The 26,071-nt window shown below is 45.9% G+C and overlaps 1 protein-coding gene across 3 annotated transcripts in view; it reads left to right on the forward strand.

Annotated features, from left to right (window-relative positions):
- The window catches only part of TDRD9 (tudor domain containing 9), a 92,736-nt gene that overhangs the window by 39,666 nt on the left and 26,999 nt on the right, over positions 1-26,071 (forward strand). For all 3 annotated transcript variants that reach the window (XM_074326815.2, XM_074326814.2, XM_088797558.1), the window contains exons 9-22: positions 7,118-7,182; positions 10,317-10,371; positions 10,508-10,592; positions 11,841-11,898; positions 14,358-14,462; positions 18,484-18,581; positions 19,199-19,330; positions 20,407-20,572; positions 20,641-20,704; positions 20,779-20,842; positions 21,117-21,161; positions 21,692-21,745; positions 23,884-24,000; positions 24,979-25,086. In XM_074326815.2, coding sequence (XP_074182916.2) covers positions 7,118-7,182; positions 10,317-10,371; positions 10,508-10,592; positions 11,841-11,898; positions 14,358-14,462; positions 18,484-18,581; positions 19,199-19,330; positions 20,407-20,572; positions 20,641-20,704; positions 20,779-20,842; positions 21,117-21,161; positions 21,692-21,745; positions 23,884-24,000; positions 24,979-25,086 — 1,216 coding nt within the window. The remainder of the gene's footprint in view (positions 1-7,117; positions 7,183-10,316; positions 10,372-10,507; positions 10,593-11,840; positions 11,899-14,357; positions 14,463-18,483; positions 18,582-19,198; positions 19,331-20,406; positions 20,573-20,640; positions 20,705-20,778; positions 20,843-21,116; positions 21,162-21,691; positions 21,746-23,883; positions 24,001-24,978; positions 25,087-26,071) is intronic.

The following is a 26,071-nucleotide window of genomic DNA, read 5'->3' on the forward strand; positions in this document are numbered from 1 at the left end:
CCCTGAAAATACACTCTGTTCCCCATTAAAGTCCTGTTCCCCTTCCCCAATAAAATCTTTAAAAAAAAAGTATAATAGGGATATTCCTTCTAAAACTAAACCTATTGAGTGAAATGTAAAATTTCTTTGCTGTTTGTTTTGTTCTTAAATACATCCCACTTGATGTACAGGTATAGAGATCCGTTTTCAAATAGTACTTGGAACAGTAATTCTCACTGGTGATCAGTTTATTTTAAAGGTAGGTTCATCTGTTTACTAGGTGCCTGTTTGAAACATTTTAAAGAACCCGATTTCAATGTATTGTTCTCTTTCTCTTCACTAAGTCAGTGTTTACTTTTACCATAATTTCCTTCCTTCTGCTTTTTGGTTTATTATTGTTTTTCATCTTTTTAAGTTGAATAGTTATTTATTTTATTTTCATTGTTTCGCTTTGATATGAATATGGAAGCAATGACTTTTTATCTGGTCACTTCTGTGATGGTAGCTCATACGTTCTGCTATGTCGTGTTTCGGAGGCAGCTGCACTCTGGCCTGCATCCCTCTGTGTGACCGAGTCTTCCTCCAGTGTGTCAGGGACCCCATTTTGTTACCCGCTTTGTTGATGGCGATTTAGGCTGTCCCCTCCTTCGGCTGCTAGGAACAATGCGGCTGAACGTGTGTCCAGCTTCCTAGGTGGGCATGTATTTTCATGTTTCTTGAGTACATACCTTCGTGGGGTTCTGGATCATCCCTAACTCTTCAATCATTTGAGGGATGCCAGAATGTTTCCCAGAGCTTCTGCACCCCTTTATGTCCCACCAGCAGCTCACGCGGGTCCCGTTTCTCCACATTCTCGCCAGCACTGGGTGCTTTCTGACCTTCTGATTCTGGCCACGCTGGGTGCTGACTTACTTCCCTGCTGACAGTGATGCTGATCGTCTTTTCATGTGCTTATTTTTGTGTCCTCGTCAGAGACATAGGCTTTATATTTACTTAGTTATAGAGACATACACCCTTTGTCCATTTTCAGTTGGTTTTACTTATCATTGAATTATAAGAGTTCGTTGTATATATTCTAGACACAAACCTCTTTTTTTTGGTATTTGATCAATATTTAATCATTCATGTGCCAATAATGTAGTAGCCACTCTCATTGATTTCATGAACAAATCCTGTCAGTTCTGCCTTCAACATATGTTGAGAATCCTACTTCTGCCTTGTTTACTGTTACCATCCTGCCCAGTCATTGTCTTCTCTTTTCTGGCTTATTGTTGTACCATTCTTTCATTTTTTTTTATTTTTTTTATTTTCCGGTGCACAAAACAATGTAATAGTCAGACATTTATCACTTATATCTCACACTCCCCCCATCCACTCTCCCTCTGACATCGCACACAGCCATTGCATTTCCACTGTCTCTATTCCTAATGCTGTACTCCGCTTCTTGTAAGTATATACATACATATACATATATACATAAACTTGTAGTTGACATTCATTATTATTCAGCTTCAGCTTCAGGTGTACAGTGCAGTGATCAGGCATCTACATCATCCCTGAGGTTGTCTCCCTAACGAGACAAGTGTCCATCGGATACTCTACAAAATCTTTACAACATTAATGATTACATTCCCCAAATTAACTTTTGTGATCCCGTGGTCATCTTGTGGTTACTGACTGCTTTCTAATCCCCTCACTTTCCCCCTTATCCCCACCCCCTCCCATCTAGCAACCCTCAGTTTTTCCTCTGTGTCTCTGAAACTGTTTCTGATTAGTTCATTCATTTATTCTTTTCTTTAGATTCCACATATAAGTGAGATCATATGGTATTTGTCTTTCTCTGTCTGACTTATTTCACTTAACATAATGTTCTCTAGGTCCATCCATGTTGTTGCAAATGGTAGGATTTCTTTCTTCTTTATGGCTGCGTAATACTCCATTGTATAAATGTACCACAGTTTCTTAATCCAGTCATCTACCGAGGGGCATTTCGGTTGTTTCCATGTCTTGGCTGTTGTGTATAGTGCTGCAATAAACATAGGAGTGCATAAAGATTTTTGAATTAGAGTTTTGGATTTCTTTGGATAGATACCTAGGAGTGGAATTGCTGGATCATAAGGTAGTTCCATTTTCAGATTTTTGAGATACCTCCATACTGTTTTCCATAGTGGCTGCACCAATCTGCAATCCCACCAACAGTGTACAAGGGTTCTCTTTTCTCCACATCCACGCCAGCACTTGTTGTTTGTTGATTTATTGATGACAGCCATTTTGACTGGGGTGAGGTGGTATCTCATTGTGGTTTTTATTTACATTTCTCTGATGGTTAGTGAGGTTAAGCATTTTTTCATATGTCTGTTTGCCATCTGTATGTCCTTTTTAGAAAAGTGTCTCTTCATGTCCTCTGCCCATTTTTCAATTGGGTTGTTTGTTTTTTTGGAGTTGAGTTGAGTGAGTTTTTTTATAAATTTGTGATATTAACCCCTTATCATTGGCAAATATCTTTTCCCATTCAGTAGGATCCCTTTTTGTTTTATTGATGGTTTCCTTTGCTGTGAAAAAACTTTTTAGTTTGATGTAATCCCACATGTTTATTTTTTCTCTTACTTCCCTTGACCAAGGGGATGTATCAGTAAAAATCTTACTCCCGGTAATGTCTGTAAAGTTTCTTCCTATATTTTCTTCTAGGAATTTTATGGTTTCAGGTCTTACATTTAAGTCTTTAAGCCATTTTGAATTTATTTTTGTATATGGTGTAAGGAGGTGGTCCAGCTTCATTTCTTGCATGTGTCTGTCCAGGTTTCCCAGCACCATTTATTGAATAGACTGTCTTTACCCCACCATAAATTGTTGCTTCCATTGTCATAGATTAAATGGCCATATAGGAATGGATTTATTTCTGGGCTCTCTATTCTGTTCCATTGATCTATTTGTCTGTTTTTATGCCAGTACCATGCTGTTTTGATTACTGTAGCCTTGTAGTATAATTTCATGTCAGGTATTGTGATACCTCCCACTTTGTTCTTATTTCTCAAGATTGCCGGGGTCTTTTATGGTTCCACATAAATTTTAGGATTATATGTTCTATTTCTGTGAAAAACGTCGTTGGGAGTTTGATAGGAATTGCGTTGAATATGTATATTGCCTTAGACAGTATGGACATTTTAACTATATTAATTCTTCCTATCCATGAACATGGTATGTGTTTCCATCTATTTGTATCTTCTTTCATTTCTTTCTTCAGTGTCTTATAATTTTTGAGTACAGATCTTTTACTTCTTTGGTTAAATTTATTCCCAGGTATTTTATAGTCTTTGAAGCAATTGTAAATGGGATTGTTTTCTTAATTTCTCCCTCTGATGTTTTATTATTGGTGTATACAGATGTAACTGATTTCTGAACATTAATTTGTATCCTGCTACTTTACTAAATTCACCTATCAGCTCTAATGGTTTCTTGGTGGAGTCTTTAGGGTTCTCTATATATAGTATCATGTCATCTGCGTATAATGACAGTTTTACTTCCTCCTTACCAATTTGGATGCATTTTATTTCTTTTTCTTGTCTGATTTCTGTGGCTAGAACTTCCAGCACTATGTTGAATAGAAGTGGAGAAAGTGTACAACCTTGCCTTGTTCCTGATCTTATGGGGAATGGTTTTAGCTTTTCCCCATTGAGTATGATGTTAGCTGTGGATTTATCATATATGGCCTTTATTATGTTGAGATATAATCCCTCTATTTCCACTTTCTTAAGGGTTTTTATCATAAATTGCTGCTGGCTTTTGTGGAATGCTTTTTCTGCATCTATTGATATGATCATATGATTTTTATTTTTCATTTTGTTAATGTGGTGTATCACATTAATTGATTTGTGGATGTTGAACCACCCTTGCATACCAGGGATGAATCTCAGTTGATCATGGTGTATGATCTTTTTCATGTATTGCTGAATTCTGTTTGCTAACATTTTGTTGAGGATTTTTGCATCTATGTTCATTAGCAATGTCGGCCTGTAGTTTTCTTTTTTTGTAGTGTCTTTGTCTGATTTTTAGGATCAGGGTGATAGTGGCCTTGTAAAAAGTGTTTGGGAGCCTTCCCTCCTCCTGGATTTTTTGGAAGAGCTTGAGGGGAATAGGTGATAATTCTTTTTTGAATGTTTTGTAAAATTCACCTGTAAAGCCATCAGGACCAGGGCTTTTGTTTGTTCGGAGATTGTTGATTATTGATTCAATTTCCCTGGTGGTAATCAGTTTATTCAAGTTTTCTGTTTCTTCTTGAGTTAGCCTTGGAAGGTTGTATGCTTCTAGAAAATTGTCCATTTCTTCCATATTGTCAAATTTGTTGGCATATAGTTGCTCATTGTAATTTCTTAAAATTTTTTTGTATTTTTATGGTATCTGTTTTCACTTCTCCTCCTTCATTTCTGATTTTATTAATTTGGGTCCTCTCTTTTTTTTGATGAATCTGGATAAAGGTTTGTTGATTTTGTTTCTCTTCTCTAAAAACCAACTCTTGATTTCATTGATCTTTTGTATTGTTTTTTTGGTTTCTATTTCATTTATTTCCGCTCTGATCTTTATTATCTTCTTCCTTGTACTCCCTTTGGGCTTATTTTGCTTTTCTTTTTCCAGATCCCTTAAGTGCGAATATAAACTGTTGATTAGTGATTTTTCTTGTTTCTTTAGGTAGGCCTGCAATGCTATGAATTTCCCTCATAGGACTGCTTTCACTGCATCCCATAGATTTTGGGTCATTGTGTTATCATTTTTGTTTAGACACAAACCTCTTATCAGATATATGATTTGCAAATGTTTTTTCCCATTCTGTGGGTTGTTGTTCTATTTTCTTGATGGTATTCTTTGAAGCACAGAAGTTTTTAATTTTGATGAAGTTCAATTTGTCTATTTTTTTGTTGTTGTTGTTGCTCATGCTTTTAAGTATCCATTGCCAAATCAGGGCCATGAAGGTTTATCCCTGTGTTCTTTTCTAAGTGTGTTAGTTTTGGCTCTTTCATTTAAGTCTTGGGTCTATATTGAGTTACTTTGTGTGTGTGTGAGGTAAAGGTCCAGCTTCCTGTTTCGGCATTGTGCTGGCCACTTCCCCCAGCACTGTTCTTCCCCACTGGCCAGGGCTGGCGGCCTCGTTAGAAAGCAGTCGACTGGATATGTGTGGGTTTGTTTCTGGGCTCTCAGTTCTGTTCTATGGGTCTGTGTGTCTGTCCTGCAGCAGTCCACACTGTCTGGATTCCCTTGCGTTGAAGTAATTTTGAAATCGGAAGTGTGAGTCTTCCTGACTTGATTTCTTTGGGATTGTTGTGTCTGTTCCGAGTCCCTTCCAGTGCCACGTGAAGTTTAGAACCAGCCTGTCAATTTCTACAAAGAAGCCAGCTGGGATTCTGAAAGGGATTGTGTTGAATGTGTAGATCATTTGGTGGAGTATTGCCATCTTCACAACATTAAGTCTTCTAGTCCATCAATAGGATGATTTTCCTTAGTTTTTTCCAACAGTGCAGTAGTTTTCAGTGTATAAGTCTTGCAGTTATCTTGTTAAATTTATTCCTGTGTTGTATTCTTTTTGATGTTATTGTGAATGAATTTATCAATTTCATTTTCAGATTGTTCATTGCAGGTATATAGAAATAACAGTTGATTTTTATATATTGATCTTGTATCTTGCAACCTTGTTGAGCTCATTTGTTAGTTCTAGTAGGATTTCCTATTTACAGGATGATGTCATCTAGAAATAGAGAGAGTTTTAGTTCTTCCTTTCCAATCTGGATGCCTTTTATTTCTTTTTCTTGCTTGATTGCCCTGGAACCTCCAGGACGGTGTTGACTAGAAGTGGTGCGAGTGGACACCCTTGTCTTGTTCCTGATCTAGTTCCACGAGTAAGTGTAATGTTCGCTGCGGTCTTTTTCCAGATGAGCTTTACCAGTTTAGGGAAGTTCACTTCTGTTCTTAATTTGTTGAAACATTTATTATGAAAGAGTGTTAGAATTTGTCACATCTTTTTCTGTGTCTGTTGAGATAATTATGTGATTTTTTTTTCCCTGTTGATGTGGTGCATTACATAGTTGGTTTTCAGATGTTAAATCAACTTTGCAAACCTGGTATAAATCCCACTTGGTCATGGTGGACAATTCACTTTCTGTGTTGCTGGATTTGGTTTGCTAGTATTTTGTTGAGGATTTTTACATTCATTTTCATAAGAGATATTGGTCTGTAGTTTTCTTGTGAAGACTTTGTCTGGTTTTGGTATCACGGTGGCACTGGCCACATAGAATGAGTTAGGAAATGTTCTGTTTTTCGAAAGAGTTTGTGAAGAATTGGTATTCTTGGAATGTTTGGTGGAATTTAGTTATGAAGCCATTGGGATCTGGGCTTTTCTTTATGGGTAGTTTTAAAATGGCCAATTCAGTCTCCATTTGTTATATAGCTCTATTCAGATTGTCTGCTTTTTCTTGGGTCAGTTTCAATAGTTTGTGCCTTTTTAGGAAAATGTCCATTTCACGTAAACTGTCTCATTTGTTTCATACAATTTATTTCTGTAACGTCAGTATTAATGTCCTCTGTTTCATTTCTGATTCTAGTAATTTGAATCTTCTCTCTTGGTCAAACTAGTTCAAGATTTGTCAACTTTGTTGGTCTTTTCGAAGAACCGTGTTTTGGCATAGAAGGGGCTCCCAGCTCTGCAGAGAAGTGAAGGTTCTCATTTCACACAAAGTAAATATATTGACAGGAGTCGGGGCAAGTGGATGCTTTGAGATCTTGCTCTGTGAGAGTGCTTTCTAATAATAGTTTGGACTCTGTAGAGTTTACAGTTTGCTTGTGGTTATTGTAATGTTGTGTATTTTGAGGTTCTGGATTACAATAACTAAATTTCAAGGAAAAATTTTACAGATAGTGAGTTTTTATAGGAGAAAATAATGGGAGTCAAGAGGCTTGGGGTCCCCCGAGTGATCGTGGGGCCTTGGGGAGTGGCTGATCCTTGGGAGTTTGCATTTTCATGTGAGAGAAAGAACATCTGCTGCCTGAGCTGTAAGAGCCTTTCAAGCTCAGAACCTGCAGTATTAGGGTTCTGGAAAAGCCGTGGCTGTCGTGGCCTTGGTTAATATTTGTGCACCTCGCATTTTCATAGGATCAAGACCTGGTCGGGTGCCCCGTTTGTGTCAGAGCGGAGCAGCGTGTTGGTGTTTCTGCCAGGTGAGTGCCATCCTTCCGTGACCTGGAATTGTAATGCCCTCCCACCCGGGCAGAGGCTAAGCGTGTGTCTAGCACATACCAGGAAAAGTGGTATTCACCATATGGGTCTCTTTTTACACCCCCTAGAATGTGAACAAATGTGATTTTCAGTTTGACGTCTTACTATATGTAACCTTTGTATTGCTACAAAGATTGCTAATGAAAAGGTTAATTTTTTTAAGGTAGTCTTACCCCCTTCAAATTTTTCAATAAAATACTTTGTTAAATTTGCTTTGTTATATGTATGTGGTTATAAATTTGAGGTAATTGTCATCAATCTATATTTAAGGCTTATTTTTTTAAATTAAAGTTTATTGGGGTGACAGTTGTTAGTAAAGTTACATAGATTTCAGGTGTACAATTCTGTAATACATCATCTATAAATCCCATTGTGTGTTCACCACCCAGAGTCAGTTCTCCTTCCATCACCATATATTTGATCCCCCTTACCCTCATCTCCCACCCCCACCCCCCTTACCCTCTGGTAACCACTAAACTGTTGTCTGTGTCCATGAGTTTTTGTTTCTCATTTGTTTGTCTTGTTCTTTTGTTGTTTTTGGTTTATATACCACATATCAGTGAAATCATATGGTTCTCGGCTTTTTCTGTCTGACTTATTTCGCTTAGCATTATAATCTCAAGATCCATCCATGTTGTCACAAATGGTCCTATTTCATCTTTTCTTACCGCCGAATAGTATTCCATTGTGTATATATACCACAACTTCTTTATCCATTCATCTATCGAAGGACATTTTGGTTGTTTCCATGTCTTGGCCACCGTAAATAAAGCTGCAGTGAACACTGGAGCACACGTGTCTTTATGGATAAATGTTTTCAGATTTTTTTGGGTAGATACCCAGGAGAGGGATTGCTGGGTCATATGGTAATTCTATTCGTAATTTTTTGAGGAACCTCCACACTGCCTTCCATAACGGCTGCACCAGTCTGCATTCCCACCAACAGTGTAAGAGGGTTCCTTTTTCTCCACAGCCTCTCCAACACTTGTTACTATTTGTCTTGTTGATGATAGCCATTCTGACTGGGATGAGGTGATATCTCATTGTGGTTTTTATTTCCATTTCTCTGATGATTAGTGATATTGAGCATTTTTTCATGTGTCTTTGCCACTTGTATGTCCTCTTTGGAGAAATGTCTCTTCAGGTCCTCTGCCCATGTTTCAATTGGGTTGTTCGTTTTTTAGTTGTTGAGTTTCATGAGTTCCTTGTACATTTTGGATATTAGCCCCTTATCGGAGGCACTATTTGCAAAAATCTTCTCCCATTCAGTTGGTTGCCTCTTTATTTTGTTGATGGTTTCTTTTGCTGTGCAGAAGCTTTTAAGTTTCATACAGTCCCGTTCGTTTATTTTAGCTTTTACTTCCCTTGCCTTTGGAGTCAAATTCATAAAATGCTCTTTGAACCCAAGGTCCATAAGTTTAGTACCTATGTTTTCTTCTATGCAGTTTGTGTCAGGTCTTATGCTTAAGTCTTTGATCCATTTTGAATTAATTTTGGTACATGGTGACAGATAGCAATCCAGTTTCATTCTTTTGCACGTGGCTATCCAATTCTGCCAGCACCATTTATTGAAGAGGCTGTCTTTCCTCCATTGTATATTTTTTCCTTCTTTGTCAAAAATTATCTGTCCATATTTATGTGGTTTTATTTCTGGGTTCTCAATTCTATTCCATTGGTCTGTGTGTCTGTTTTTCTGCCAATACCATGCTGTTTTGATTATTGTAGCCCCGTAGTACAAGCTAAAGTCAGGGAGTGTGATACCTCCATTATTGTTCTTTTTTCTTAAGATTGCTTTGGCTCTTCGGAGTCTTTTGTGGTTCTAAACAAATCTGATGATTTTTTGTTCTATTTTTTTTTAAATGTAAGGCTTATTTAGCAAGATGAAATATCATTAAATCATAGTATTATTTTTGTAATACCATGAGAGTCATTAGGGTAGTCCTTGAGTTTCGTGCTCAGTATTTGAGAAAATAGGCTCTTAAAATACCTGAAGAGATGAATTTATGTTACATTGTTCTTTTTCAAAACTATACTTTGATTGTCTTAATGGTTAAACCTTGTGACAGTAATTCAGCGTTTTGTGGTGAAAGGATCTGTAGAGCACGTGAGTGTCTGTGCTGAGGCTGGCAGACTCAGAAAGCTCACAGGACAGAAGCGTCTCTGACTGGGGTCCGTCCAGGCGCTTACAGCTTCCATCATGTTTCCCTTCGGTTGCTGTGGAGTAATGTTGATTCCAGGAAGCTCCCTTAGTTGACAGTGGGGTCATTTCCCCTGGGAAATACTTGTCAGAAACTTTGTGCGTGTGATGCTGTGTTGAGGACACAATGGCAGAGCAGAGCCACGGCCGTGCCAGCTAAGGACACCTGACGTGTGGGGAACACTTTTCCACTGCTGGCCATCGCCTGGCTCAGCTATTTGTGAACGATATTTTGCAGCTTTTTTTGTTGGCTTTCTGTTAGGTGTTTATGGGAATCCTGTTGTATTGGGGGCTCGTCCTACTCCAGTATGACTCATTTTAACTGATTACATTTGCACTGACGCTGTTTGCAAAGGAAGGGTCCTGACTGGTTTAGGACTTTAATGTCTTTTGGTGGCCACAGTTCAACCTGGAACAGGTTCAAATATTGGTAATTCAGGATGAGGCAAAAGCACGTGTAAGCTTCCTGTATCAATAAACACTGTTTAAACCTAATGAGAACAGCATCTCTCTGTGACCAAGTTTCTTAATATTATTTTTTGGTTGTAAAATTTTGCATGTGCATTACAGGAAATTTGGAAAATCAGTGGGGGAAAAAAGAAATGTGAACTGTAAAATTACTCATTCACAGGCAGTCACTGTTGTGGAAAGGAAAACACTAGAAGAATGTAGTTTTTTCATCTTTTTGAGTTACTAGTTGTCAGGGTCATTGTACATTTTCACTTGTACTTCTGATAAACTTAGACGAAGAAGATAAAACATTCAAATAAAATGAATTGGTAGAGCTTTCTCTGAAAAGGATGTCATCTTAATTTAAAGGTTGGTTTTTAGCAGTAAATACAAATCTTTTTCTTTCCCTCCCCCTTTTTTCTTCCCTAGGTCTGGGAGAAATAAACTGTATGCACGAACTTCTCACGAACCTGGTTCACAAAAGGTGTGTTTGAATGATCGCGCTACATTTTTGCTTGGACGCCGTTGTATTGTTTCTGCCTTGAATCAGTTGGATTGTCTCAGTGAGCAGGTAGCCTTTGTGAGCTCTCGTGGATGTCTGACTCCATCCCGTGTCCTAGGCTGCAGGTCTACCCGCTACACTCCAGCGTGACCCTGGAGGAGCAGAACAACATCTTCCTCAGCCCAGTGCCGGGGTACCGGAAGGTAGGAGCCCGTGACGGTCCCACCCCCGGGGCCAGGTGCTCTGCAGATCCTGTCAGTCACCTGCCAAACACCCGTTGGGGCTTAGAGTCTGTAAATCAGTTGGCTGAGGGTCTTAGTTCCTTCGGAATTCCTTAAAGTGTGTGACTGCTCGGGTGCGCCTGTCACCACTCGGCCGCTTAGGTGGAAGCCTCACTCCTAGTCCTGGCTCAGGAGAAGTTTTGAACCTCAGGTTGTGTGTGAGCTTGAGCTCATAGCCCTTCTTGAGAGCTTCACATGACCATGGACACTTCATTCCGGGGTGAGTGCTCCAGCTCCGGGGCAGTGAGGGGAGAGTGGGAGACCTGGCTTCATCCCAGGGCTGTCCCTGCTGCAGCTCTTCCTGAGTCGTCAGCCTGGTGGTGCTTTGGCCCATGGGTACCTCCAGTACCCCCTGAGGCTACCATGTCTGAGGTCAGGGATGGCTGTTGGGGCCCCATTTTTTGCCTGCCGTTTTTGAGCACCTGCTGTGTTGCATATGCCTGGTTACCTGTGATCAGGGCCCCTGAGAGATGCCACCAGGAAAGAGGAGGTGACAGTACATCGAGGCATAGGGGGTAAGCGCGTAGATGTGGAGTTAGACACATGAATTGCGTCTCTGTCACCTATGTATGTGTGACTCTGCAGATTACTTCCTATGACTTAATTCTGTTGTTTGAAAGTTGAATCCATAATATTTACATCGCAGAGCTGCTAGGAAGGCTGATTACAATAATATATGTATATCCATCCTTAAATTGCAGCAGTCCTGCAGTGCCTGACCAGGGTAGGTGCCCAGTGGAGGCACGAGGGCACTACTGGTGATGCTCATTTATGCCAGGCGCAGCACCAAGCATTTCACACTTAGTGGTGCACACGACCTCCCAGTGGCCCTCTTAGCGTCGATATTACCAGTATCTGCATTTTGTACATGAGAGAAATGAGGTGGGTAACTGGCCCAAGACCCACACTGGTGTGGGGCACATTTGGGGTCACAGCAGGTTTGGCTGTTGAGTCCACGCTGCGTGGACTTGTCCTCCTGTCACCCCCCCCCCACACACACACACCTTGATCACTTGTGATGAGTATAAAACAGGAAAATGACTAATTTCAAAATCTGAGCCCAGCATTTACATTTAGAAGGTTTTAAATAATTTTTGAGGTTTGGTTTTGTTTTGACTTTGCCTCATGATTTCCAATGTATAATCAGAGTCTTTTTTTGGTGTTTGATAGATTATTCTGTCCACCAACATTGCAGAGAGTTCCGTCACAGTTCCAGATGTCAAATACGGTAAGACACTTGTCTTGTTTTCCGGATGACCGACCTAAGTGGTAGTATTTACAGCTTATTTGCCCCGGGAATTGTGGGAACACGTTTCTGAGGAAGTGATACTAGAACAGGACTCGAACTGAAGGAGCAGCGAGCCGTGCACAGAGTGGCTCAGGCGCAGGGAACGCTGGGTGGTGGCAAGGCCCGCGTGGACGGGTGGGGGCTGGGTGGGGGGCTGGAAGGGGCAGGGCCTGTCTTGGCCGGGAAGGGTTCTAGGTGCTGTGGCAATAGCCGTCAGCAGAAGGCTTTGTTCTCAACATACTCAGTGGGTATTTGAGAGACAGACAGTAAATGAGGTAAATAAAAATATGCAGCGAGTTATAGTGTGTATCAGAGGAAGTGGGGTGTGGGGCCCGAAGTCCTAGGAGTGGGAATCGGGGCAGTTTTGCTGAAGAAGCTGAAAGAAAGACAAGACTTTGGCCTTTGCTGTGTGAGATGGAGGACGGTCCCCGAGTCCCGAGGCTCGGAACGGCGTCGCCTGTTGCACATCCAGCACAGTCACTCGGGGACCTAGCCTGGGAGGCAGAGGAGCGACAAGGGCGACAGATGGGGGCGGAGAGGGGGCATGAGAAATCTGACTGAGAACCGATGGGGAACAGGACAGCACAGTCGCATTCGATGCAGGAGGAGTAAGACATGGCCGGTTTCGGGAAACTGGAAAGGGGGAGCCTGCAGGGCTCACGGAGGTGGTGAGAAACCTGGGGTTGGCCCTCAGGCGGGTGGCCCGAGGCCTCAACCGTGGAGCCTCAGGTGCTGGAGACTGGGAGGGTGGGGGCAGGTCGACTAAGAGCCTGGTAAGGCTGTGTGAGCCTGGAGACCAGGGCAGAGGAGCAGGAGGTGGCCGAGCAGTCCCGGGTGAGCCCGGGGCGGGGGGAGGCAGCGGTGCCTCAGGGCAGACACGAGGGCTGCAGAGGGCAGTGGGCAGAGTCCCAGGAGCCAAATTAGAAAGCGCTCTGAGCACTTTGGGCAAACAGGCCTGTCCTGCTGGTGGTAGGTCAAGTTTGACAAAGACTGAAAATCGGCCATGGGGCTTAGCAGCATGGACGTCGTCGGTGACCTTGACGAGCACTTGCAGTGGAGGCCAAGCCTGCTTGGAATGGGCTCATGAAGGAATGGGGGGGAGGAGTAGAGACAGTGAGGCCAGACAGCACTCGGGGGCACTGGCTGGAAAGGGAGCAGAGCGGCGAGGCAGCCGCTGAGGGGGAGTGTGGCCAGGAGATCACATTTCCTGGTGACGGGAGAGGTGCCGGCTGTGCAGGGGAGACAGGATGTGATGGAGCGCTGGCCTCCGTGGGGCATGTGGCGGCGGCCTGCCCCGGCCCCAGGAAAGGCCGATGTATGGGGACAGAAGGGCCTGTGACATGAGGCTGAGGGAGCTCGCAACCTTCTCATGGCCACTGCTTTGTCGGTGAGCTGGAGGTGTGGTGGCCAGGTGACAGGTGGGAGCAAGCATTAGGGCTTTGAGGAGGTCATAGCGTAGGTGCCTGCAGAGGGGGGGGGGAGAGTGGCCAGACGAGGGCCACTGGAGGCTAGTGACCAGGAATTGAAGGGGCAGACAGCTGCTGGCCTTTCGATTTTTCCCTCTCTGGCCACTGGAGCTGTGCAGTGTGGGTGGACAGTTGTAATCGACCAGGGCTGGGGTTGAACCAGACCGGTAAGCAGAAGGAGAAGGGGCAGGAAGTTCAAGGTGTATGCCAGGCGGGACGGACCATGGCCTGTGGTTGGGTCCGCAGGGAAGTGAGGCCATGTGGCGGAGGCGTGAGGGGCCGTCAGCCCGTCCTGGGATGGACAGACTGCGGGGCCGTCTGTAGGGTTACCAGGCGGTGAGAGGAGAGCTGGTTCTGGTTCTGGAGAGAGAGGCTTGACCTTCAGATGGGGAGGGGTCACGACGGTGTCAGGTGTGGCCCTGGGAAGGAAGACAAGATGGCTGGAGCAGAGGAGTTCGGGCCTGAGAGGCTGGGAGCCCGGAAGGAGGCAGGGTGGTCCTGGTGTATATTCAGAAGGAGAGAGGACACCGCCGCTCCTCAGGCTGGGAGTGTGGGGGCCGCGGAGACAGCCGCCTTCTGTGGCAGGACGGGAGGGTCTGTCCAAGAGGCGCTGCAGGGGCCTCTGTCACCTGGGCTCGCAGGTGAGGCCCCTGAGGCACAGCCTGAGCAGCGGGGCCCCAGACCCCGCACCTCTGCACGGCCGTTGTGCCCCGGGGACGGCGGGCTCAGCTGATGGCACAGTGGTGCCTCCAGGCTTCTGTCTTTCACGCCCAGACTTCCAGTCCTTAGAAGACAGAGTGACCACAGCGCCCTGCCTGGGCGGTGCCTTTCCAGAGGCTTCTGTGTTGGTTCAGTTTTATCACTGTGCATTGTGATGATTTCACAGGTCCTTCTTTTTGGCATGGTGTTTACACTCCTTTTTTTAAATGACAGTTATAGATTTTTGTTTGACTAGAACTCTGGTTTGTGACGAAGACACGAATTACCAGAGCCTGCGACTGAGCTGGGCCTCGAAGACCAGCTGTAACCAGAGAAAAGGTAAGGCGTTTGCGTCCCAGCAAAGTAAGGTGTTGGTGGCACATTCGGGCGTCTTTTTAAAATCTTTGTTCCCTGTACTTTTATGCTTATTCAGAAACTTTCTTGTTGGAGCCAATTTTACAATCTCATACTGTAAGACCCTCCATGTAAACCCGCACTTCTCTACTGTCCCTTGAATTAGGTGACAGTTCCTGTACGTAGTGGGTAGGCATTTTGTCACTTCCAACAGTATCATTTGTCACAGTGAATTAGTATAAGTTCCGGAAGCCGGGTGGACACTTGGCTGGTTTTCGGTAACCCCTCCTCTGACTTCTGTCCCAGTTTTGATTGTTCTAAGGTTACTTTCCCAATGGGTGGCACAGAGGCTTCAGCAGCATTTGCTGCCACATGCATGTGTCACCGGGGGGACGAAGGTGGGGAGTCCTGTGTCAGCAGCTGGGGCTCTGGCCACAGTAGGGGTTCAGGCGTGATGTGCCTCGGAAGGTCGCTATAGTTGCCTGTGGGAACTGGCTCCAGGGGACAGCGTGCTGCGGCACTGAGACGCGCCTGTGCTCTCGAGCCTTTTGGGGAGGGTGGGTGAAGGGCCCTCCAAGAGTCCCTGCTGGGCAGTAAGGTGGTGCCATCAGAACGGATGCCTGGCACATGGTGGGGCGGTGCTGAGGTTTCACGTGTACGTGTCACACTCCCGGGCCAGCCGAGGAGGCAGTGCACTGTTCACACCTTTTCTCCACGGCACAGCCAAGGCAAAAAGAGTAGCTTGCTCGGGGTCTGTGGGAGGGGGCGGGACTGAGATTGGAACCCTGAAATCGGGCTTCAGCCACATTCCTGACCACCTTGTGTGTCACCTCTCTGGACATGACTCGCCTAGTGAGGGACTAAGAGAGAAGGTTAAGTGGTCATTAAATCATGGTCAGAAGACGTCATCACATGGAAAAGCCTCATGCTCAGTTAGGCCTTGTCACAAAGCTGAGTGAAGAAAAGGACATTAAACTGTGGCCACCTCACTGTGTTTAACCTCCCCCACCCGAAACACCCCCAAACACAAAACTACGCTTAGAAATAAATACACAGAAATGTTAAAAGTGGCGATCTTTGGGTCCGTCTTCAGATTATAGGAGTTTTAACCTTTGTCTATCTTTTCCATATGTTCAAAATGTCTATAATTAGAAAAATTTTCCCCCATAGGAAGTTGCAGAAATAGGACATAGCGTCCCTCGCACTCTTGGCCCAGCGTGCTACTGGTGACATCTTCCATAACGGGCACAGGAGGTGACAGGCATTGAGACCGTGGCCTCAGTTGGTCCCAGTGTCACATGCTGTCCTGTGCGTATCTTTCTCTGCACTTTGCTGCTGCGTGCGATTCGTGTCACCACCTCGAGCAGGACACGGGGCGCTTCCACTGCCTCGAGGGAACTGCCTGCTGCTTCTCCTGTAGCCACACCGCCCTGCGGCTCTCCTTCACGTCTATAGTTTGTCATTTTGAGGGTGTTGTATAAATGCGGTCATGCCGTGTGTCACCTTTTGAGACCCGCTTGCGTCACTCACCATAACGTCCTTCAGATGCACGAGCTGCTGCGCGTTTCAGCAGCTCCCCCTCCTCATTACTGAAGAGGGATTCATTGCAATCTCGCCTACTGGAGGACATCCAGGGGTGTCTAGTTCTCGGCCACTGCACCCTGATGCACAGGCTGTGTGTGGACGCAAGTCCCGTCTCTGGGACCTGAGCCCCCGAGTGCACTTACTGGTCAGGTGGTTAAGCCTGTGTAGTTCACAGGCTGGGCCCTGGTACAGCCATTCCCTCCACGCCCTCCTCAGCACTGGCTTCCCACTGGTTTTTCCTTTGGCCGTTCTAAAAGGCACAAGAGGACACCTCATTGTCACTTTAATTGCATGTCCTTAATGGCTAATGAGGTGAGCTCTTTTCCTGCATGTGGTTGCCTTCTGTGTGTCTGCAGTGAAATGTCTTTATCTTTTGCCCATTTTCTAATGGGATTGTTTGCATTTTTACTGTTGAGTTTTGAGAGTTCTTTATATGCCCTAGATACTGTCTTTGTTAGGTATGTGCTTTACGCATACTTTCTCCCGTTCCATTTTGCAGTTTGTCTTTCTGACTTCTTCACAGCGTCTTCACGTCCTCTTCTAGAGAACGTTTTAAGTTTCGATGAGGTCCAGTTTGTTAGTTGTCCTGTTATGTATGAATCGTGCTCTTGGTGTCACATGTTGGAGCTTTCCACCTAGTCTCGAGCTCCAAAGATTTTCTCCCATGTTTTCTTGTAAAAGTTTCATAGCTTTGTGTTTCTCATTTACATCCGTGATGCGTGTGAATTAATTTTTGCACAAGGTGTGAGCTTTGGGTGGAGGTTCGTTTCTTCACCTGTGGATGTGCTGCTGTTCTGGCCCCACAGTCCTCCCTCCACGGAGTGGCTTCTGCACGTCTGTGAGCATCACGTGAGTGACTCGTGTGGGTCTCTCTCCGGTTCTTTTGTTCTAGTCATCGATGTCTTGCCCCCACCAGTACCACACTTATTGACAACTATGTAGTAAGACTGAATGTGAAACACACCGGTTCCTCCCCCTTCAGTCTTCATTTGCAAACTTGTCTTAGCTGTTGTGCTTTGCCTACACAGACTGTAGAGTAAGCTTGTCTGCACCCCAGAACATCACTGTGATTGTCACAGGGGTTGTGTTAAATCTGTAGGTAAGTGTGGGGAACGATGCGTACACTGAGTCGCCTCCCAGCCCCTGGGCTCAGTGTGTCTCCACTTACCTGGCGTCCCTGACGTCTTTCATCAGCGCTGTCACTGTCAGCACTCAGATCCTGTGCGAGCATTGTTACCGTGTTTCCCCGAAAATAAGACCTAGCCGGACCATCAGTTCTCATGCGTCTTTTGGAGCAAAAATTAATGTAAGACCCAGTCTTATATTGCAGTAAAATAAGACCGGGTCTTACATAATATAATATTTTTGCTCCAAAAGACGCGTGAGAGCTGATGGTCTGGCTGGGTCTTATATTCGGGGAAGCAGGGTAGGTTTCCATCGAAGTACTTCGTTTTGTTTGGAACGACTGTAACTGGCATTGCGCTTTTCATTTCGGTTTTTGCATGTCTGTTGCCAGTGTATGGAGTGTGCCTGGTCTTCGTGTCAGTGTGTGTGCTGTGCCTGCCACACTCACTCATTAGCTCTAGGAGGTGTTTGGGGTTTTTGTAATCACCTTGGGATTTCCTGCTTAGACAGCCCTTCATTTGCGGATAAGGTGGGGGGTGATGGTGGTGGGTGGTGGAAGTCTGGACTGTCCACTCCACCTCCAGGGGGCATCCAGATGCCCCCTCCGTCTTTCCTGACTCCACACGTGGGGAAGGAAAGCCCCTCCCTGGGCTGCCCCATTTTTTTAAAAGCTGAGTATTTATTAAGGACACGCCCATCATCCTCCCTCTCTCTCTCTCTCTTTCTATTGTATTGTTTTGGGATAAAGGAGTTTCTACTCCGAAAGCAATACAGTCTCAAGAGAATACCTTTCTGTGACAGTGCCCGCGTCCCAGCAGGGTGCTGAGCCCCCGTATGTACCCACCCTCTCACTGGGAAGGGGGCCTTTGCAGAGGTGTCAGGACGGCCTGAGCGGGGAGCAGCCTGGGACGGCCTCACACACTGTTCGCTGCACAGCCATTCACGGGGAGGACCGCTGCTCTCGGCAGCTTCACCGCTCTCGCTTGTGTCTGCACCTGTGTGAACTACGCACCTGCGGGAAATGTGTGGCCTTTGACACGTGTTGATCTCCAGGTGTTGTTGTTAGAAATGCGCATTGGATTTTGTACTACAGATCCCTGATAGAAGCCAGCAGTTAATTGTATGTGTTAATATAAGATGACTTCTGACACTAACTTATTCTAGAAGGTTCTTACTGACCTGATCTAGTAGAAGATAAAGGCTTTTCTTAATACTTAATGGTTACTCCTAAGCATATCTGTGTGTTAATATTAAAGTACTTTGTGCCAAGTGGTGCTTGAACGTGTCTCCCTTGAAGGCCGAGCTGGACGAGTGTCTAAAGGGTACTGTTACCGCCTGATACACCGGGACTTCTGGGACAGCGGCATCCCCGACCAGGTCGTTCCGGAGATGTTGGTAAGCCCGCTTTGGTCATTTGCAAAGTTTACTTTAATATTTAGTTAATATTTTATAGACAGAGTTTTACTGACTAGTCTAAGTGATGTATAGTTGATGTATAGTTTAAATGTATAGTTTTGATTCCAGGAAAAATCATTGGCCCAAGTCGTCCTCAGTCCCAGGGCCAGCTTCCGTTTCTGAAGCACCAGCCTCTCTGCTAGGGGCTGCCCCATCTCACGTTTCCAGCCAGAGCAGTGCTGGTGTCTGCTGGCTGCCTGGTGTGGGCCTCACGGGCTGAGCTTGCGCTTTCCTTTTGTAATTGTGCAGTTGGCGGTTGCTCTTTATTTCCTGTCTTCCTCTCTTCCCTCCTCCTCTCCCTCAGGCTCTCTCTGCCGCTTTTCTCACTCTCCCTCTCCCCTCCCTTTTCCTGCCCCTTCCTCCCTCCCCTCCTGTCCTGTCTCCTCTTTCTCTGTCACCCCCTTTTTTCTGCCTCTCTACTGTTCTTTCTCCTTCACGCACCCCTTTCTTTCTCCTCTCTGCTTCTCCCACTCTTAAAGTGTGAGTACTAGTCATGTGAATAGGTTCGTGGATTTCGTTATTTTATTATTTCCCAATTTCAGTTTTGTCCTTTTCAGCGGTGTCCTTTGGGAAGCACAGTGTTGAGAGTGAAGTTACTGGACATGGGGGAGCCCCGCGCGTTGCTGGCCACCGCCCTGTCCCCGCCCAGTCTGAGTGACATCGAGCGCACCGTCCTGCTCCTGAAGGAGGTAGGCCTGTCCTGCCACTTCTGTGACAAACTCAAGTCTCACACGGGGATCTTCGAGGTAGTTTGTTGTAAACACGCAGCAGTTGCTCGGAAAAGCACGTATATTGACTAGTTGCTGGTGTCAGAATCCACACATCGTTTATATCCGCCTTTCCGTTGTCTTGCTGAAACTTCTGCTCTTACCTCTGCGTCCTATCCCCTCCCCACCCGCCTGTCACTCGCTGCCTCACCACTCCCACCCCTGCTTCCTGTTTGTTGGCGGTGTTGAGAGTGCTGGGATAAGAGACAGCATTAACAATATTTAATGGTTACTCTTAAGTATATCTTTACGCTAATATTAAAGTAATTCGTGCCAAGTGGTGCTTGAATGTGTCTCCTTTGAAGGCCGAGCTGGACAAGTGTCTGAAGGATACCGTTATCACCTGATACACCGGGACTTCTGGGACAGCGGCATCCCCGACCATATTCTGCTGCTGTCGCTCCACCAGCCTGCTCGCTTGCCTTCTCATTTTGTCCCTTACCCTCACTCTAGCTTCCTCCTTCTGTTCTAGAAGCTGGCTCTGCCTGCTGTGGACTTTCAGACCCCACACCCGACTTATGCTTTGCTCCTGCTGTGGACGATCCACTCTGGCCCTCGGAGTGGGGGTGCCTCTGGCATCTTACCTCTGTTTTGAAACTGCTTGGGTTTCTATGAAAGACTCTGTCAAATTCGGGAAGTTCTTCCCCCACACATATCAGTGTGTTTTGTGCATGATCAGCGTGATGTGCGAGTTGGATCTTTGGTTTAGGACTGTGCAGGCCCTAGTTGGTAAATTGTGAGTTACGTAGACTTGTGGGGGTGCCCTTGAGTGTTCCCTCCCAGGACCGTCCTTTTTAAAAAACAACAAAATGTGTTGTAAGTTCCAAAAAGCAAATTTAAAAATGTTTTGGTAGCGTCAGGCTTTCGTAAGTTGACTTAGATGTCGTTTAGAACATTATCCCCCCGAATTTGGTCTTGATTTCCTGTTTTAGACTCCCTGCCTTAAGAAAAAAAGAGTGGAGATCAGTGTTGCTTATGGGGCTGTTTGTCTTACAAAGGTTGGCGCACTTGCCGTCCGTGGGCAGAGCGAGGACGAGAACCCCCACGATGGTGAATTGACCTTCTTAGGGCGAGTTTTGGCCCAGCTCCCTGTGAGTCAGCAGCTGGGGAAGCTCATCGTCCTGGGACACGTGTTTGGGTGTCTGGATGACTGTCTTATCATAGGTAGGTGTGGGCAGGGGGCGGCGGGAGGCCGCGCACCCTCCAGTCTCACTCTGCGTCTCCTCTGTCAGCGGCCGCTCTGTCCTTGAAGAACTTCTTCGTGATGCCTTTCAGGCAGCATCTGGATGGATACAGGTATTTCACACTCGCACTGTAAGAGCCACTTTGTTTACTGGGCTCCACTGACACTTGTTGCTGTCCGTTTACAGGAACAAAGTGAATTTCTCCGGCAGCAGTAAGAGTGACTGTATCGCACTCGTCGAGGCGTTTAAAGTAAGTTTTCTCTGCGGCCAGGAAAGCAGCGCCGCAGTTGCGCGCTCCTGTGCCATAAACCTTGCTCTGTGAAAGTCATGGTAGGGTCTTGAGTCCAGCATGAAAAATAAACTGTTGGAAGAAGTAGGTGGGGCTGGGAATCCCGTTTTGTGAAGTTGATTGAAAAATTAAATTAGTAAATTCTCTGTGGTCAAACTGTGTCGAAAATGGACTTTAAAAGAACATTCGAGTAACCATTAACGTATTCTGAAACTCTGGGTCCTTGCTGTTTTAGACTTGGCAGGCCTGCAGACAAAGAGGAGAGCTGCGGCACCCGAAGGTAGGTTCCCTGTCCCCCGAGGGATCAGAGCTCCCAGGAGGTGTCCTGGCTCAGCCTGGCAGTGGCATGTGTGCGAGCCTGAGTCGCCGGTGGCACAGTCCATGGTGGCGGTGGAGGCCATAATGGGCGCGGGCCGAGGGGCTTACATGCCTGTTGCTGTAGGCATCCCCCGCTGAGCGGCAGCAGCCCTTCTGTGGTGTCAGGAACTTCCGGCTGTGAGGGCTCAGTCCCCGTGGGTGGCGGGGGCGCCCCGGCTGCTGGTTCCAAACGGAGAACCCGGAAGCCTTGCCCTCTGCTGTTTTTAGCCGAGTTTTACATCACGGGCTGCAGAGAACTCAACCTGGCAGCTGCCTGATACTGACCAGGTTCTCTTTTTCTTCTTCCTCACCGATTCGGTCCAGAAGACAGTTGATGGGTCTGTGTGTGTTTAAACTTGCCTGGATGTATCTGTCCTTCCAGAACTATGAGTTACCCGTTAAAGCAGTGATTTGCACATTAATATTGAGTATTATGCTTTTATATATTTCAAGGATGAACTTGACTGGGGACGGTTAAATTACATTCAAATCAAGAGAATTAGAGAGGTAAGTTGTAATAATACACAGTCATGAGTATTCCAAAAAGTGCATCCTGTTTCCAACTTTAGTAGAATTTATGTATATAAGTATATGTTATATGTTTATATAATAATTTATCCACATCTATAAATATACTTATGTAAAACTTAATATGTATGTTTTACATAGTTCATGTATAATTGTTATATATACTTAGTTGTATATGTTTATATAATATGTAATGTAATTATGTATAGTTATAAGTAGCAGTCCTATAATTTCAAAGTGATAACATCATCTTTCTCATTCTGAATGTTGTGTACTTGTGTTCTCTCTTTCTGTCTTGATTAGATTTGTGTGTTCAGGGGTGGGGGGTCCCCAAGACCACCCTCGGTTCACTGATTCGTGAGAAGACCCACAGAACTCAGAAAAGCTGTTACACTCACAGTTACGGTTTATTACAGTCAGAGGATTCAGACTAAGTCAGCAAAGGGCAAAGGCAGGTGGTGGGGTGGGGGAGTCCAGAGGAGACCAGGGGCAAGGTTCCCGTCGTCTTCTCCCAGGGGGGTCTTGAGGCACTATCGACTCTCCCAGCAGTGACGTGTGATGGCAGGATGGAGTACTGCCAGCCAGCCTTGGTGTCCGGGCTTTATGGAGGGAGGGTTAGGTAGGCATGGGCTGCCCATGTAGCTGACCTTAGTTATTTAGTTTCCAGCTCCTTCCAGAGGTCACACTGATACTGCAGGCCCAAGGCCCCCACCATGCGAAAATCACATTGCTGCCACAAACTGTGTGCTGTGTCCAAGGTCTCGGGTAAACAAAGGCAGCCTGAGGCAGAGGGGTTTCCCGGGAGCCTGGCCTGCGTGGGGAAAGTGCCCGAGTGTGGGCAGCCGAGGCCAGCTGTGTGAGTCTTCGCAGCGCAGTTTACCAGGTGCTTAGCCTGTTCTCCTATGTTTTCCGAGAATTACTCCTGGTTTGATTTTCCTGTGTAGGATTTTTGAGGGGCGGGCGAAGGTGGAGGACTTTAATTTGTTGATTTTTGCTTTTTCTATTAATTTAGTTCCTCCATGTCTCTCGGTTTCTTATTTTACTCTTCTTGAGATGAGTATTTAATTCAGTAACACTGTTGGTATTTCTAATTAACAGCAGTTAAAGCTGTGAATTTTCTTGTACGTAGTTTGGACTGTGTCCTGTTGACGTTTGATGTGTAGGTGTCCCCGTCTATCACGTTTTTCAGTGTTGGTTTCCTCCATTGATGCCAGAGTATTTTAGAAGAGTTTTTCACTTTCTAGGACGAAAGAAATGTTTTTAGATATTCTGTTTTGTTGTTAATTTCTGATTTGATTGCACTTGGTGTTAAAAAGTGACTTGCATAATTTTAAATTGATTTTTAATTAGAGGTTCTGTGTGACCACAGCCTGTGGGAGAGTCAGTAACATGGGAACATCTGCCAACACCTAGGTGGGCTTGACCCTTCCTTCCTGTTCCCAGATTTTCTCCCTCCTCACAGTTTTTTATATCTTTCCAGTTCTTTTTTCGCTATTTTTTTCCAGTTATGTTGACGCTTGTGGTTTGTATGGTTTTTATTTTTTGTAATTTATTACGATAGCTTTGTGGTAACTTAATTTACAACCAGTTGAGAGGTGTTTGGACTTGTGTATTCTCATACGTATTCTCATCAGACACTTGAAGTTTGATGTTTTGTGTGAAATGGTTTTATTGCAACGAGGTGTTTTGGTTGTTGTTCAGAGTGTTTAGCATTGGTCACTTAGCTTGTTTGAATCACAAAAGCAGTGCACATTCCTGGCAGAGGTTTCGGAAGTGTTTAAAGGACTTAAAGCAGAGGACACAGTCATGCTGTTCCGATACCCCCAGGGCCTTGTGGTTACACGTTTGCAGTGTCGTGTGTGTGTGTGTGTGTGTGTGTGTGTGTGTGTGTTTGTAAGTTGGATCATGAAGCACATAAAGTTTGTGTCCTGGTGTTTTGTTAGCATTGTATTGAGTATCCGTGTCGTTCCTTGTTCATGAGTCTTTGATAAGAAGGCCGTTAGTGTTGGCAGTGTTTCGTCCTGCAGACGGGTTGGCGCGCTCCGTCTTGTCTCGGCGTCTCACTACGCTGAGTAGCGCCAGGACTTTGAGACATCGCATTTCACTGCTTTTCGTAGGTGGCTGAGTTATACGAAGAACTGAAGAAGCGAGTCTCCCAGTTCAGCATGCACGTTGACTCCCGGCGGCCGGTCGTGGACCACGAGTACACACACAAGCAGCGGTTCATCCTGCAGGTGTGTGGCCCGGTCCTGTTCTGATTCTGTCCGCTGACTGGTGGGGGAAGCACCACCCTCCTTTCCTGCGCTGACCACGCGACAGAGAACCCTCAGGGTCCAGCGTCCATCTGTGTGTGGAAACCAGGAAGAACTGGTCCTGCACAGTTTCGGTTTGCCGTGGCCCGAGTTGATGATGCAGACCCATTGTGGGTCTCTGGAGGCGTGTTTCCGACTGCCTCCGGAGAGTCCTTCCATTTCAGCTTTTAAGAGAGTAAAAACGCTGTTAATATTATTCAACGTATGCAGCTACTCCCTTGCACTGAAAATGTTATAACTCAGGAGGCCACGATGAGGTGAGCTTGTCGGATGGAACCTTAGGGACCGTGTGGAGGGATGTGTGTCCTGGAAGGTGGCTAAGGCTCTCACATAGAGTCCCCAGGGCGGGTCCATCTGCGGTGTCAGACACTGACTGATGCAGGTAGAAGTGGGTCCTGGGGAGATGCGGGAAAGGGGGCAGACTCCTGGATGTCAGATGGAGTAGGGCTGGGGAGCGTCTCCCATGGCTGTGTGTTTCATTGAAGAAGAGACTCTGCAGAGTGCTTTCTAAAAGGGAATATTGGATGTGAGCCTGTTGCTCTGGATGTAAGCGAACCAACTAGAATTTCATCTAAATTGGGGAAGGCCTGACCCATACAAATCAGGGGCGGGTGGAGAAGCCGGCTAGCTGCGTGCTGTGTGGTGCGTGTTTCTATGCCTGTTCAGCTCCCCACTGATCCCTAAACCCCACTGGAGAAGGGCTCAAGCTCCTTGGAAGAAAGCCCGTGTTCAGAGTGTTTCTGTTAAGGGGAAGTAACCGGAATGGTGACCTTCTGCTTGATTAGTAAAAGGTGTAGCTGTTTACGTAAACTCACCTTTTCCATTATAGAGGTTAGTATATTGGTGAGACAAACTGATACAATAATGCTGTTACTTCATGAAACTAATTTTCTGTTCCAGGTGGTACTGGCAGGCGCTTTTTATCCAAATTACTTTACTTTTGGGCAGCCTGATGAGGAGATGGCAGTAAGGGAGCTGGCTGGGAAAGACCCCAAGACAACCATCGTGGTAGGTGGGGAGCACAGACCGCCTTCTCGGGCTCGGGCCACTGGTGCCTTTTATTTCTCCGGCTGGTCCTGTTTTCATAAGGACTATGGGTTTTCCCCTATAGTGACTGTTGTAGCTTGTTTGACCACGTATATCTACTTGCATGTCCGTCTTCCTTTTTTGCACACCTGCCCTTAAAACAGAGCCTGGAGAAGTTGTGTGTCATTTTGAAGGATTTGAGACACTTCTCCATAAGTTTAATCCCATTTGTTAATTGACAACTTCATTTTACACAAGTTAAAATGTGACTGGTTGGCCACTTAGCACTGCAGTTTACACCATGGTCCTCAGACCTAGTAGAACCACCAGAGTGTGTTTAAAATTCCTGTTTGACGGCCCCGAGCCAGAGAATCCGAACCAGCAGGTGTGGCCTGGAAATTAGTATTTAAGTGACGTGTTTGGGGGAACCTGATGGTCAGCCACTGGCACTGACCTTCGACCACCATCTGTGGACCAACTGTTGAAAGCTGAGCGCACACAACGGCAGGAGGCACACCTGGGCTAAAGCACCTGGGACTGGGCTTTTACTGGTCAGTGCACATCTGCCAAGGTGGGTAGAGAGCTTGGAGCACGTGGTCATGGCCAGCTCCAGTTCTCCTGACTGGTATTGGTGCAGTCACTGGTAACACGGTGGAGACGTGGGGTTGACAGGAGAGGGTGGCTTCCTGGAGTCGCAGGCACAGAGACCTTTGAGGAGCGCTGACAGCGCAGTGCTCAAGCGGCCAGACGCAGTGCCTGCCTGGGACGGCTGTTGGTCTGAGAGGCACCATCCAGGATGCTGCTGGCCGATGGCCCCTCAGCTGGGCATGAGGGCCGAGCTTGCCTCCTACACCCACGAGCCCGCCCATGCATGCTCTAGGGGCCCCAGATGACCCGCCTCCTTGTGCACTCTGAAAGTGTACTTGGCATCCTTTGTGACATCCTCTGTCATTCCCTGAGCTGCACT

This window comes from Rhinolophus sinicus, chromosome 3, assembly GCF_057876585.1.
Source record: "Rhinolophus sinicus isolate RSI-liver-muscle chromosome 3, RSI-T2T, whole genome shotgun sequence".
In the NCBI taxonomy this organism is placed as follows: domain Eukaryota; kingdom Metazoa; phylum Chordata; class Mammalia; order Chiroptera; family Rhinolophidae; genus Rhinolophus; species Rhinolophus sinicus.